This window comes from Chanos chanos, chromosome 7 (genome assembly GCF_902362185.1).
Source record: "Chanos chanos chromosome 7, fChaCha1.1, whole genome shotgun sequence".
Lineage (NCBI taxonomy): Eukaryota > Metazoa > Chordata > Actinopteri > Gonorynchiformes > Chanidae > Chanos > Chanos chanos.
The window spans coordinates 20,887,990-20,902,995 of NC_044501.1; the positions used below are offsets into that span (position 1 = coordinate 20,887,990).

At 42.7% G+C, this 15,006-nt stretch overlaps 1 protein-coding gene across 1 annotated transcript in view; it reads left to right on the forward strand.

The window, feature by feature from the left end:
- robo1 (roundabout, axon guidance receptor, homolog 1 (Drosophila)) overlaps positions 1-15,006 on the forward strand; it is a 152,015-nt gene that overhangs the window by 95,102 nt on the left and 41,907 nt on the right. The window contains exons 4-7 of the mRNA XM_030779067.1: positions 3,912-4,069; positions 8,898-9,018; positions 10,674-10,812; positions 11,046-11,173. Coding sequence (XP_030634927.1) covers positions 3,912-4,069; positions 8,898-9,018; positions 10,674-10,812; positions 11,046-11,173 — 546 coding nt within the window. The remainder of the gene's footprint in view (positions 1-3,911; positions 4,070-8,897; positions 9,019-10,673; positions 10,813-11,045; positions 11,174-15,006) is intronic.

The following is a 15,006-nucleotide window of genomic DNA, read 5'->3' on the forward strand; positions in this document are numbered from 1 at the left end:
CAGTGGATGAGTGACTGATCCTGACAGTGGATGTGTGACTGATCCTGACAGTGGTTGTGTGACTGATCCTGACGGTGGTTGTGTGACTGATCCTGACAGTGGTTGTGTGACTGATCCTGACAGTGGTTGTGTGACTGATCCTGACGGTGGTTGTGTGACTGATCCTGACAGTGGTTGTGTGACTGATCCTGACAGTGGTTGTGTGACTGATCCTGACAGTGGTTGTGTGACTGATCCTGACAGTGGATGTGTGACTAAAGGATATGTGATTAATCCAGACTGTGGACATATGATTTTGACTCAGATGCAAAATCAGCATCTCTGCCAAGGCCTTCTCTCTCTGTTTTATTAGGATTCATCACTGATATGGAGAGGGTTCTGGTAATTGTTTTAATCCAGCGGCTTCAAATCCAACAGAATCATTACGTCTTTCCCTTCTTTGTTTATGTTTTTTCTCTCTCTGTCTTTCATGTTTCTCTCATCTTCAGTTTGCTCTGTTATTTTCTTTTCCTCTCTCCCTTTCATTCAGTTTCCATTTTTCTTCATATCAGCGCCCCCCTCTCTTCTCTCTCCTCTCTCTCCTCTCTCTCTCTCTCTCTGTGTGTGTGTGTGTGTGTGTGCGTGTTTGTGTGTGTATGAAACCAGATTCTGTGGCTCTTTATTCCTCCAAGTGTATGACAGAATAATCATAAAAGAGCCATTAGAGGTATATTAGCAGCCTGAGTTGTTTTCTTTTGGTTGAATAAAAGACTAAGCACTGATAGAATTTCACTTCCCACGTCTTTCTCTCTCTCTTTTTCCTGTCTTCTTACTTTTCTGTCCTCTTTCTCACTATCATACATAGAGAACCATCGATGGAACAATTCAAGTGAGATGACAGATGTGTTAAAGAACGTGGATATATAAACATATAATAAGAATTCAACTGTGTACTCTGATGGACAGAGCAGGTTTTTAATTTGGATGTTAACTGAGTGTGCCATTGACCTCAGAGGAAAACATGAAAACATTAGAAATGTTACATTAGACAGTCTTGATGTTTGGCTTCATGTTTGACAGAGTAGCTGAGAAACTTCATTTCGTAAAATCCCTCCCTAATTTGGGTGTCAGCCAGTGGCTTGTACAGTAATGGCTTTTTCTGCACTAGGGCAAAGGAGAAGTGGAACAGAGTGAAAGGAAGAGGAGAAAGAGAGGAGGAGTGCAGGTCAGATATAAAAACGAGTCGAGGCGGTTTGGCCGTACTTTTCTCCCTTTGCTCCTTCTGTCCCTGCTGAGAGAAGGAGAGGAGAACGTGTTGGTATGCCTTTAACGAGAGCAGCAGGAGGGAAAGAGGGTCCCACAGCGAACACACTGAGAGTTTTTACGACTGTGTCTCTCTCACTGATCCTGCTTCTCAAGACATGTGTCAGAGCGCAGCTGGTCAACACACACACACACACACACGCACATACATACACACACACACACACACACACACACACACACACACACACACACACACACACACACACACACATGCACATACATACACACACACACACACACACACACACACACACACACACACACACACATACATCACACACACTCAGGCATGTTTGTCTGAGAACACATTACCTATATCATACCATCTATCTGTGTTTTACGGACACACACACACACACACACACACTCAGGCATGTTCATCTGACATCACATTACTTATATCATATCACCTATCTGTGTTTTACAAACACACATACACACACATGCCCACTCTCATATACACATATTCCTCTAAGAACAAACCATCTCTGTTAAACACTGCTAAACACAAACACACACACACCTACACAGCAGTACATGCAGTTACCAACAAGGTCCTGACAGAATGAAAGGACATGATCAGATTTCACAGCTGTGTGTAAAGCCTCTGTGTGTGTGTGTGCGTTTGACTGTAGAACAGTGTGAAATTGTGGAGTGTTAATGCTTGTCTTCAGATGTGCCGGTCTGTGTCATTAATAGACAACCTGGTATTTCACTCTTTCTCCTCTTTCATAGGCGCAGTAATGAGCAGACAGGCATGGACTCTGTGTATGTCTGTGTTACTCTACTGCCTCTCTTTTCATGCGTTGTCAGTGCAATAGAGAAATCCTATGAAGCTTTTGGCTAAGCTGCTGATTTACACACGGTAGTGTGTGTGTGTGTGTGTTAGGGGACAGAGAGAGAAAGAGAGAGAGAGAGGGGGGGGGGGGGATCATTACCCATCATTCTCTCTGATTCTCTCTGAAGGCTTTTTATAAGGATTTGGATAGTTCTTTTGTTTTTTAGAAGCCTGTATGTGAGTGTGTGTGTGAGTGTGTGTGTGTGGAGGGACGCCCACTTCATGCTGTGAAGTTACAAGGCACAGAAGGTGCAGGCTGATGCTCAGTGATGGCCAATTAAGTTCTTAGAGGTTTTAAAGTTTTAAGCAGGAATTTGTTGGATGTCAGGAGCTCGGGTTACCTAGACAACACCAGGCTTTGATCTTGAGCACGGCAACGGGATCGCCGCTTTGACAAGTCTGAGTCCTGGAGTTATTCCCACACACATGTATGACTTACTCTCCTCAGATTCCTCTGGTTTCATGCACTCACACACTCACACACACACACACACACACACACACACACACACACACACACACCCAAGCACACTCCTGTGTATCTTTTGCATTTGTTCTTCACCTCAGATTACCCAGAACAGTGGGGAGCCCAGTGAGCAAGTCTTTAGGAGGGAGAGATTTATGAGTCCACACTGCAGAGTGTATGAGCAGATACTGTCTAGCAGGGAAAGTAATCACTGGCTGAAAATCTCAGGGGTAGGCAACTTTGCTCTAAACCAGCCAAAACCTACAGGCTCTGCAGTTTTTATTGATCTGAAATATGAAATGACCGATCAGCTCCGGAATCCAGCGAGTGAGTCTGAATTTTCACCGTTCTGATAGCACTAGCAGTGTGAAAAGAAAAAAGTGAATGAGATTAGGAGGTCCTAAAGGTGGCAGATTAGCAGATTAGATCTGCCATTTCACTGGGTTCACCGAAATAGGAGGCAGTGGTCCAGCAGTGGAGGCATTTGATTTAAGAAGTGCTTGGGGAAAGTAAAGAAGACCTTGGAGAAACTATTCCAGAGTGTGAAGTTAGCGCAGCAGGATGTCTGTATGAGCTGTGAGGCTGACACACTGCATGCCTCTGTAGACTACGGTAACTCGCCAACTGTTCCATCCTGGGAGCCAACAAGGTGCTGCCATGTTGTGTTCATTTCTCCGAAAATCTCATTTAATCCTGTTCCCATAGCACCGCAGTCTTTCTCACATATACACAATAATTCACAATCTTCACACGCACAGAGAAGTGTTGCTATCTCTGTAAACAGATGGCTCGAGAAAGAAAAAAAAAAAGTAACAGGTGAAAGTTTGCTTTTTTAACGGCTCCTTTTTGGAGACTGGCTAAGTTCGGCTAGGTCTGTGAGCTGAGGTGTCTTTGTGAAAATCGATTGAGTTTAATACTGTTTCATTATTCAACAAACAACCTGAATTCCCATCATAAAGAAAAGGCCTAGGGAGGAGTGATGACTGTTGTCACACTGGGCACAGGTCAGTTTTAGCATGTGGTCTGAGTTCTTAAGACCATCATAAAGTCTATTAAAACCATGTTAGCATGTCTGGTTACTTTTATCTGCTAGTGTCTCACTAGCATTTTACGCTCTAAACATTTGAACTGTGATTTGTGTTTATTGTTTCTATTTGTACGTTGTTTAACTGTTGGTGTTGTTTGAAGGCCTAGCTGTTTATGTCCCACGTGTCATGTCCATTTTTGCAGTAATTAATCATTATTTTTTTCTCCACATCCTGTGGACATTGAATCTCAAGTCTTTTTTCCTTTTCTCCGCAGTCCTGCGCGATGATTTTCGGCAGAATCCTGCTGACGTCGTGGTTGCGGCAGGCGAGCCGGCCGTTATGGAATGCCAGCCCCCCCGAGGGCACCCCGAGCCCACCATCTCATGGAAAAAAGATGGCATGAACATCGATGACAGGGACGAACGAATCACGGTGAGACAGTGCTGGACTGCATTCCCTCTGCTCAGTAATGAATTACTGCTGAATAAATATTTACAAGGGAAAAAACTTCCGACCTGAAACAAATAACAACAACGATAATAATAATAATAATAATAATAATAATAATAATCATGGTAATCATAATAATAGTAATAGAAAAGACCAAGCAAGTGAACTGTTGTAGTTTCTGTGTTTTTATGAGAGTGGCTTAGTCTTGCATAATTCTTGAAGAAAACAGAAAACAGGTACTAGGATCATGTTGATGAGTGTGTAAGTGGTGTAGCAGAGATGGTGATACAGCAGAGAATAAAGAGCCACTGTTGGCTTGGCCGGGGAATGGAAAAGGAAAAACTGGCATACGCAGGAAAATCGATGGCTACAAACTTATCACTTTGACTTATACAGCCTCTGAGACCTGACCACCATTATTCCATTTTAATTAAAAACACCTGCTGACACACATATCTATCTATCTATCTATCTATCTATCTATCTATCTATCTATCTATCTAAATGCCATAAATTTGAGATTTTTATCACTATCATAAAGAGGAGGAGCCAAAAGGGCATTGAGAGGGAGTGAAACTGCTCTCTGAGGGAAAAAGACTTTGGGCACTGGTGAAAATCAGCACGTCGCCCACAGATATGGCCTACCAGCTGTATGTCTGTGGAGTGAAAGGCAGAAAACATGTTGACTTTGTCCTGGGATAGCAGAGAGTAAGCAGAATAAACTCTCACTCTTTGCACCTGCCAACTGTTTATGGACTGGACTCAAGGCAATCCTCTCATTAAGAACATGCAAACCAACTCAAGCTCGAAGAGCACTATAATTTTGACTCACTAAAAATATTGAAATATCCCAAGCTGACTTTTCTGGACAGAATAAAACAGCAGTTGTGTTTTGTGTGGCCTCTTTCCTGCATTTCCAGTGCAAATGGAACTTTAGCCAATCATCATCATCATCAATACACACACACACACACACACAAAGTACAGCAGCATCATCTGTTTAGCTGCTACAGTCTTTATAAGCAAAGCAGATACAGGAGCCTGAAAAATGAACTGAAATGAGTTCTGATCCACATTAACAAAGAAGGTCTGAAACAATGAGTCCTTAAAGTCTCACCTTTTTAACACTGCAGGCAGTATTTTGGTCTAGCCACATCTGAGCACCTGCTTACATGCATTTGTGCATGTATGTATGACGGCATGGACGGAAAATGTGTGTGTGCGTGTGTGTGTGTGTGTGTATGTGTGTGTGTGTGTGTGTGTGTGTGTGTTTTGTTTAGGTTATCTAAACTTGGCTAGCGAGTGTCACACACGGAAAGCTTTTCGATGGGACAAACAGCTGAGGAAGTATCTTTTGGAGGGCTTTGTTTTCTCACCAGTCTCTCTGAAGACTTCTTCAATGTGCTTTAAGGAGGACGTGTTGGAACACGAGCTGCAGGCAACAACCTGACCACATTCACCTGCAAACGTGGATTTTCTCTCCATTACTCCATCACAAAAGGAAAAAAAATGAAAAAGAAGGGAGATGGAAAAAATGAGATACTAAATGGTCTGCCATCAGACACAAACAGCTGCCCCAGTTGCCGTCCAAAAAAACCTCTCTGCTAAAAAGCGATGACATGTTGTGTACCTTCTCTCTCTTTGGGTGGCACGCTGACATGTGTTTGCTTGCTTTTTTTAGTGACGCTGCTGTGCTGCATTAGGGTGATACAAACTTCATTCACACCTGCATACATCAAATACACACTCAACAGGGGGTAAGGATAGCACTCGCAGTAACGCTCTTAGCATTTCCCATTCATAGACGTCGTGCCACTCCGTTTGACGGTGGAGAGCTCTTTCCCTTAACAGCTCGTGTATTGTCTCACTGCCTTTTGTCATGGGTGTTTTTGAGGGGTTTTTTTATCAGCAGGAGGGGAAAATGACACCGTACCTGGCATAATAAGCAATATGTGAGTGTTTTGTGCTGTAAGCATTGCCAAAATGACGCGCGCCAAAAGCTGAGAGGGTGTAGCCATATCTCATGCACAATACTACCAGTGTCTGTGATTTTTTTTTTTAGCAGCGAGCTGTGTCTCAGAACAGGAGGGAGAGAGGAAAAAGAGAGGAGAATGTGTGTGAGTTCATTCACCAGAGACTTTGGTAAAGGGTCCTGCTGTGCGGGCACTCTGAATGTTTCGAGAGGTGAGGAAGGGGCTTCAGGTTAACGGAACGAAAATGTTGCCACACCTGCTGGATGAGAGGAGCCAAGGCAAAGTAGATCTGCATATGAGACACTCGTTTTCACCAGGCTTCAGATGCACTCTTTCTTTCTTTCTTTCTTTCTTTCTTTCTTTCTTTCTTTCTTTCTTTCTTTCTTTCTTTCTTTCACTCTCTGTCATTGTATCTTTGTTATTGCTGTTCTCAGTTCTCTCTCTCTCTCTCTCCCTCTCTCTCTCTCCCTATCTCTCTCTCTCTCTCTCTCTCTCTCTCCGTCTCCCTTTCACTCTGCTCTGATGTCTCTCACTATTTTGCATGCTTGACCTGACCTTGCAGATTTGTGAGACTCACACTATTTTAGCTGCTAAGCCCTCACTCAAACAAACAGTAACATAATGACACTTCAGGCCCCCTCCAGCAGCATGGGGTACCTTTAAATAACACCCCCCCCCCCCCCCCCCCCCCCCCCCCCGCCACCTCCCACTGAGGGACTGAGAGAGCAAGATGCTTTTCCTCATTTCTCGTCACTCTCTTCATCTTTTTTTTTGTTTTGTTTTTGTTTAACGGCACTCAACCATTCATATTAAACACAGGGCCTAGAAAAAGGGGTGCAGGAATGCTTCAAAAATGGCCCCCCAAAAATGTGTCCGCTGGGGAAGTGGTCCAGCGTGGAGCATAGGGCCTCAGGGGACTGTGGCTGGCTGCCTCATTTAGACAGCACTGGGGCCTTGTACTGACACCAGATCAGTTTTTTTTTCCAGTTGTGCTGAAAGCCTCTCAAATCTAGAGTGAGACACAGGACTTTTTAAGGACATTAAAGAACACATGCTGGAACAATATCCATACTTTCTTCATTGTTGTTTCTCGATTTGTTGAATGGGGGGAAAAACATATTCAGTAGGACTTTGCACAAGCCCAGTACAGGTTTTATTTTCTGTCATAAATGGTATTAAATATTTGATTATATGACTTGGTATTGGTTTATTGGTATTTTCACCCTTATAATATGCAGTTTGTACGTTTCTATATTTCTACTAGAACGTCATGAACTTACTATAACAAGCTTCTGCCTGTGTCCTTCAGCATGTTAACAGATCACACTGATTATAATAAAGTGTTAGATTTTCATAGGCGTTGCATTGTAAACAGTGAGTATCTTAGACTCTTCATCTCTCACAGCAAAGCCATCTCTGTCAGGTATGTCATTATGAAAATTGGTGTGTTATTAAAATCACTCGTAACCGGTCTTTCATTAGACTCTAATGGTGTTAATGGTGCAATGGAGTCTCTGTAATGAGACTGTAATTGGAATTTATCATGCGTTTTAATGTCAGCCATTACAAATGAAATTCCTCTAAGTTCTCAGGAGTTTTTGCTGTGTGTTACATAATGGAGAATACTATAAAAAAACATTAAACCTTTTTTTTTTCTTTTTTCTAATGATGCTGTAGAATTCCACACCACCACCTCATAGCAGAATTATCAAACACTTAAGCTTAACGAAACAGCTGCTCCTATTAAAACATTGTTTGTGTTTATAAGGAATGACGGGCGTTATTTATTTACGGAGTATAAATAGATTGTTACTGAACGGGATCTAGTCTTTGATTTGCCATTGCTGATGTTAGTGAGGGGCTGCATTGGTGCCTTAACACGTTCCACCTCACATCCAGACTGAACACTAAGCACAGTGAGTGAAATTCAATGAGACGTAGCGTAGCATTGCTGTAACATGAGCACACATGCTGACCTGCTGAGGAGACTGGGCAGGTAGGAGGGGGCATAGCAGCACTAGTGTATTTCCCCCCTTATTCTCTCCGTGTGGTCCTTTAATACTGGCCTCGGTTTGTGGAGTGAATTTGGGGCTGAGGGTGGGTGAGTAAGAGGGGGAGGGGGATTAAACCTCCTTGGACTTAGAGGACGGCCGCTGTGACTTACCACCCCCCCCATCTGAGTGGTGTCGCTGTTAGGTAAAGTAAGGACCTGAGTGGCCCTCATGAAGACAAAACGAACCCCCCCCCCCCACCCCACCCCTCTCTGCACACCCATCCACGCCCACCCTCTGTGGCCTGTAATCAGAACCCTGGGAAATGACTGAATTATCTGACCCAGACAGTCAACTCATATATACACACACACACACACACACATAAAAACACCCACACACACACGCACACATACTCTTACACACATGAAATGATGACCACTTTTTGGAGTTCAGAAATGAGGTTTAGTAACCTTACTCATGTGGAATGTATTTTTTGTGAAACTTTGAGCATTCTGTTCAAACCAAAATGTTTGTAAACTGCTTCAGTATATCAATAGTGGTTGTCTGAATAAAATGAAATTGGGGCCAGGCAGGTATTATTTTAATAACTTCATAAATGCTATTTCTTAAAGAGCTCATTTTGTTTCTTGTGAGCCTTTCTGGACCACCATTTGTCTGACTGAATAGCCAATGAGAATACAGCTGACAGCTATAACTACTCTCCTGATTGGTTTAATGGGCTGTCTGTTTCATAGCTGTCATTTGTCTTTACTTATTGTCAGAGCAGTGTCAAACTGCTTTGCTGTCATCTCTCCTGATCCCGGCCTTGTTTTCATTTTTCAGATACGAGGAGGGAAGCTGATGATTACAAACACACGGAAGAGCGATGCGGGGAAGTACGTGTGTGTGGGGACCAACATGATGGGCGAACGGGAGAGTGAGACAGCAGAACTGACTGTACTGGGTATGTCATAACACACACTCATTCACTTAGTCAGAGATATGAGAAACACACATGCACACAGACACACACGCACACACACACACACACACACACACACACACACACAGAGTCTTATGTACATGCGTAAGCATATGCAGATATGTGTTCTTTTGGAGACACACAGACACACACTCTTTTTCTCTCTATCATCACACACACACACACACACACACACACACACACACACACACACACACGCACTCACACACAAACACGCACAGATGTACACACAAAACACTCATCATTTATTTGTTTGGAGCACACAAGAGTGCACCAGATGTCTGAGTTTGTGTGAGAGTCTCCATGGAGACTGAATGAAATTGTATCGTAGGCCCTGCATAGAATTGTGTAACTGTGGCTTTCACCCTGACCGTTCACCCTGAACCCCCCTCCCCCCTGCCCCTGCCTAACCTCCCCATCTCTGTCCAGCTGTGCTCCCTCCACTCACCCCCATCTAACATGCACACATGCTGAGTCTGGATAAAAACATGTCCAGTGAACCTTTGCCCCTCCATATCATAGCTGCAATTTATGTCTTAGGTATTTTTGTCTTGGAATATAGAGAGGGTTACATATAGTTTTGAATCCAGAGAAGAAAGAAATGTTGTCACTGAAGTGTACGTAGATTAACATGAGCATCATTTCCTGCTAAACAGCTAACGTAGGATGTTTTTTTTTTTTTTTGTCTTTGTTTTATGTTATTCTGAATATTTTGAAAAAAAGCAGTTTATTTCAGTGTTTGTGGCTCTGCTCCGGGCTTTTAAAAGCCTTTGTTGGAGAACATAGGGGCCAATAATAACATTTTACAGAAGTTTGCGTCATTCAATTCTTTTCTTTTTTTTTTTTTTTTTGCAGTTTGTAGGATTAGTTTGGGATTTGTACGTTTATTGAAGCCTCTGAAGCCAGAGCCCTGCAAATTTTTGATCCCCTTCAAGTATTAAAAATGTAGCAGAACAGGGGCAAAAAAATGAGAGGGTGGTTAGATGTGCTAGGAAATTGACTAAGTGCCCCCTAAGAGATAGCAATTTTGTCTTTGTGCAGTGACAAACTGGAATGAAAAACAGAGACAGAGAGAGAGAGAGAGAGAGAGAGAGAGAATGGGGAAAAGAGAGACAGAGTAAGAGATAGCTTGGGGAGGAGATAAGTTAGAGGATGTGTATCTCTTTTCATTTCATTGATTCATTCCCACATTTCTTCTGATCATCAGCTAAACTCTGAACTCAAGAGTGGAGCCAAAGAGTTCTCTCCTTCTCTCAGACCAGCTTGGAGGGGCTAATCTAAGCCTGTACTCTGTGTATGCATAACTCATCAGTGCTCTGTGCGTGTGTATGTGTGTGTGTGTGTGTGTGTGTGTACATCAAAAAGGTAATGAGGTTTCATAAAATGTTAACCAAATCTTATCCTTAAAATACCAGTAAAAGTATCCTTAAAATACCAGCAAAAAACATATTTTGTCCTTCAGGACTGTAATCATTTTATGAATAAAATTGTTAGACTATATGAATATAATTGTTTTGGCATTTATTCTGAGTATATATTTGTGTGGACTTATGTGTACGTGTGTGTGTGTGTGTGTGTGTGTATGTGTGTGTGTATGTGTGTGTGTATCTGTTCAGAGCGGCCAAGCTTTGTGAGAAGGCCCAGCAGTCAGTCCGTGCTGGTGGATCAGAGTGTAGAGTTCAGATGTGAGGCACAGGGTGATCCTGTTCCCACCGTGCGCTGGAAGAAGGAGGACGGAGAACTGCCTAAGGGCAGGTATGACTCAGCGCTTTAAAACACACCTGCACCATGCTGCTTTAACCTGCCATATTAAACACACACTGCTTGTGTGTCTCTGTGTGTGTGTGTGTGTGTGTATGTGTATGTGTGTTTTATATGTGCACATGCATGTGTACGTGTATGTGTGTGTGTGTGCGCACACGTGTGCGTGTGTGTGTATGTGTGTGTGTGTGTGTGTGTGTGTGTGTGTCTTTGCATGTGGACTCCAGGTTTGAGATTAAGGAGGACCACACTCTGAAGCTGCGACGTTTGACATCAGCAGATGCAGGCTCATACACCTGTATGGTGGAGAACATGATGGGGAAGGCGGAAGCCTCTGCTACGCTCACCATCCACGGTAAACACGCCTCACACGCAGCTCACATCACATCACATCAGTTCAGATTAGTCAGGTTTGGTTCAGTACAATTCAGATCAGTTCAAATCAGTTCATATCAGTTGTTTCAGTTCAGTTCAGCTCAGTTTAGTTCAGTGTAGTTATAATTCAGATGCAGTCATTTATGATGTTGTATCCTGCATATTTTTACTGTTAATCTGTTGATGCACAATTTGTGAAACACTCTTTTTATCTGGATTCTAACGTGTCGTTGGTGGTTTGAGTGTTAGACCATCCCATACTGTGCTGTACATATCAGGAATACGACAGGTTTTTAAAAAATATTTTTAAAGAGTATTTTGTGTAAGGAGTTACAGCATGGTCTGCATGTTGGTCAGCGCAGGTTCATTAGCTTGTTAGCAGCATGTATCTGGTTAGCATGGGGTCATGTCGGCGATTTTTAGCTTGTTCCTCTGTTACTTAGATATAAGTACTGCAGGCCTCTCAGAGATTCTTCACTATTACATCTGCCATTGTTTGAGGGAGTATGGAAAACAGCTGGTAACAGAAAGTGAGCAGTGAGAGGGAACGCACCCTCAGAGACCAGAGTTAAGGCTGGAATCATTTAGTATTGGGTAATAGGTGCTGCAGGGGGACAGGGGGCGATGGAGTGTGTGTGTTAGTGTCTGTGTGTGTGTGTGTGTGTGTGTGTGTGTGTGTGTGTTTGTGTGTGTGTGTGTGTGTGTATGTGCGTGTGTGCGACCGGGACCTCTGATGTAAGGTCGTTTGTGAAAATATTGTTCACTTGAGTCCGGCAGAGACAGAGAGGAGACATTTAAGCTCCATTCCCATGTGTCTTTGTTCCCACTAAATCTTGAATTATTCGTAAATCTGTTACATTTTGCGTGTTTGTCTTTTCGCATCCCTTCATTTCATTTTGTAAGATCACATTACAAGATTTCATTTATTTAAAACTCTGGTGAAGGCCAACTCTCCTTTCAGTATCTAATTTTTATCACAAGTAAATTAATATTCTGAACAGTTTTATTCATGTTTCATTTGAATTACGTCTCAGGAGCTCCGTTACCCCTCACTTCTTCAAAAATCTAAAATCCAAAAACTCTCAAAGCCGAAATTTATCGAGGTCACTCTGTCTGTATAGACCCAGAGTGACTCACTAAGGAAAAAAAAATAACAGGAAGTCACTTCATTAAGCCCTTCTTCTTTTTTTTAAAAGTGTAAACATGACCTTGTGACGTGACTGTTCAGACTTGTTTTTGGAAATTTGTGAAGGATGTGAAGGATCTGGTCTGAGTCTCACGGAACAGAGGCACTCTTTTATTTAACTGGACTTTAGAGATATGGGACAGGCTGAGACAAAATCTGTTTAGATAGAGCCCAAATCTGACAAGGCGAGGTCATGCGGGGGTGTGGCCAGGCCACAGAGCCCAAATCTGACAGGGGCGAGGCCGTGTGGGGGTGTGGCCAGGCCATGGAGGCAGAGTTTCACAGTTAAAGATGGGAAAGTCTCATTCAGTATGGAAAAAAAAGAAGGAGTTTGACAGGCCATGATAGAGAGACACAGGGTCAAAGAAGATGAAAGAAGATGATACCAGCTCATAAATAGATTATGATAATTACAGCAACAACAACAACAACAACAACCATGTAGAGACAAGATTTAGAAGTCTGAAATATTATTTTTTTCCAAAGACATCAGTATGTGTGGGTCACTTACAGTCAGTCTATTTAAAGTCACAGATGAGAGCCTTTACAGATACTGTCTCAATTCCACTTGCAGTCAAACCTATCATTTCTGAAACAAGACTGGAAAAAGCGTATTTTCTCTGGTCAGTCATAATTCTCTCACCCTTCCTCAGTCACCAGTGAAGCTCAGTATTTGACAAAGCGTATTTTACCAAAACTGGAGCTGAGCACTAAGGTGTCACCACTCAGCCCTCCCCCTCATAATATGGAATCTCTCAGCATTTTCTCCAACCGAGAATATTTGTTTTGTTTTGGGGTTTTTTTCTCAGCTCAATTATGTCCTTGTTAGCAAAATGTTGGAGAGAACTTTTCTTCTCTTGAGTTGCCTTGCCATGTTAAACATATAGGTCTACTAAATATGAAAAATTCTCACTGTCGGTGGCCAAGAGATACTCCACCAAATGTTGACATTGTGGTGAAACTGCCCAAATGGCCGTTTTTCTTTTTCCTCCCTCAGCTCCTGTAAGGAGCTCTGATTCTTAACAAAGTTGGATAATTAAATGGCTCAGTGGGTCAGTGGTTGTGTAACCTGTGTGTTACCTGTGTGTAACACTCCCCCTGGACATATAAACTCATCAGCTTGGTTTGGCCAACTCCATCCTCACAGAAATCACGCGTGAGCGGGAAGTCTTGTGGAATCTTTATCAGGCTGAGGCATCTAGATTTACCTGTGAAAATTATTTGTTTACTGCAGTAGCACATGTGGCTTGTTTGCTGACCTACCCCTTGCCTTTTAATTGTTATTTGCATTGATAGAAACATACACACACACTCTCACACACACACACACACACACACACACACACACACACACACACACACACACACACACACAGACTAGAGAAATGCATGTAAATTACTGTTAGTGAGAATCAGCCCCTTTAAAAAGCCATGAAGAGATACCATCAGCTCCAAACGGGCTTCCCTCGGCAAGCAAAAGTGTCATTAGTCCTGATTTATTTTTTGGAGGGAAAAAAGCATGAATGCAACGGGAAAATCCCTGGAGTGGTTCTGCTAATGGCCCATGTAAAAAGAATAGAATAAGACCTGTGAGTGGTGCCAATAGAGAGAGAGAGAGAGGGAGAGGGAGAGAGAGAGAGATGGTGCTGTTTGTACTGTGTTGAAAATAAAGAGTTGCCTACTTTCAGCTGCCCATAGGTCCATAAAGTCGCTCCTGTTAAAATGATGTGTTGAATGAGAGACTGGATGGAAAAAGACTCTATTTCTCTCTCTCTCTCTCTCTCTCTCTCTCTCTGACTCAGAGGAACGAATCGAACTTGTGTTTAGATCATTAGTGAGCAGAGACTACAGGCTAATTGTCTTATGTCAGCTCTCTTACACAGCACTCAACGAGCACATGGTAAATGTTAGCCTGCATAAAGTGTGTCCCACATGTACACATACAGGGAGAGAGAGAGAGAAAGAGAGAAAGAGAGAGAGAGAGAGAGAGAGGGGGGGGGGGGGGGAGAGAGAGGGGGGGGGGGGAGAAAGAGAGAGAGAGAGAGAGAGAGAGAGAGAGAGAGGACTTTTGTCATATTATTTTATAGAGACCGTCACATAAAGGTAAAGATTTATGGCATTTTCTATTCAAACTGAGAAAGCACAAGAAACAGTACTGTGCTTATTTCGTGCACTTGAATTGGGGACGTCATTATAATTTTGGCTTTTCAGAGAGAATCTAAATGCCTTTGGCTCCAACACACACTTCTGTAGTCCCAACACAAAACAGACCCGAAACACTGTACCGAAAACATATAACCTCAGGTCATTCCAGCCAAATCTCAGTAGACCAGATCTTTCATTTAACATTCGGAGGAATATATTTGTTATTGATGTGTGTGTGTGTGTGTGTGTGTGTGTGTGTGTGTGTGTGTGTCTGCCTGTGCGCTGTGTCCGCTGTAGTACTCCCAAAGCAGCTTTCAAAAAGTAGTTTCTCAAATCTGGCTGAATTACATTTTCCTGGTTGTTCTGCACTTTTTGTTCTTTTTTTTGGCTTGGCTTGACAGGCCAATCTCTAGCACTGTGAAATGGCAAATGCTCTTATTTCTTTTGTCATTTGAAATAGAACACTGTATACTTGTTTGTCA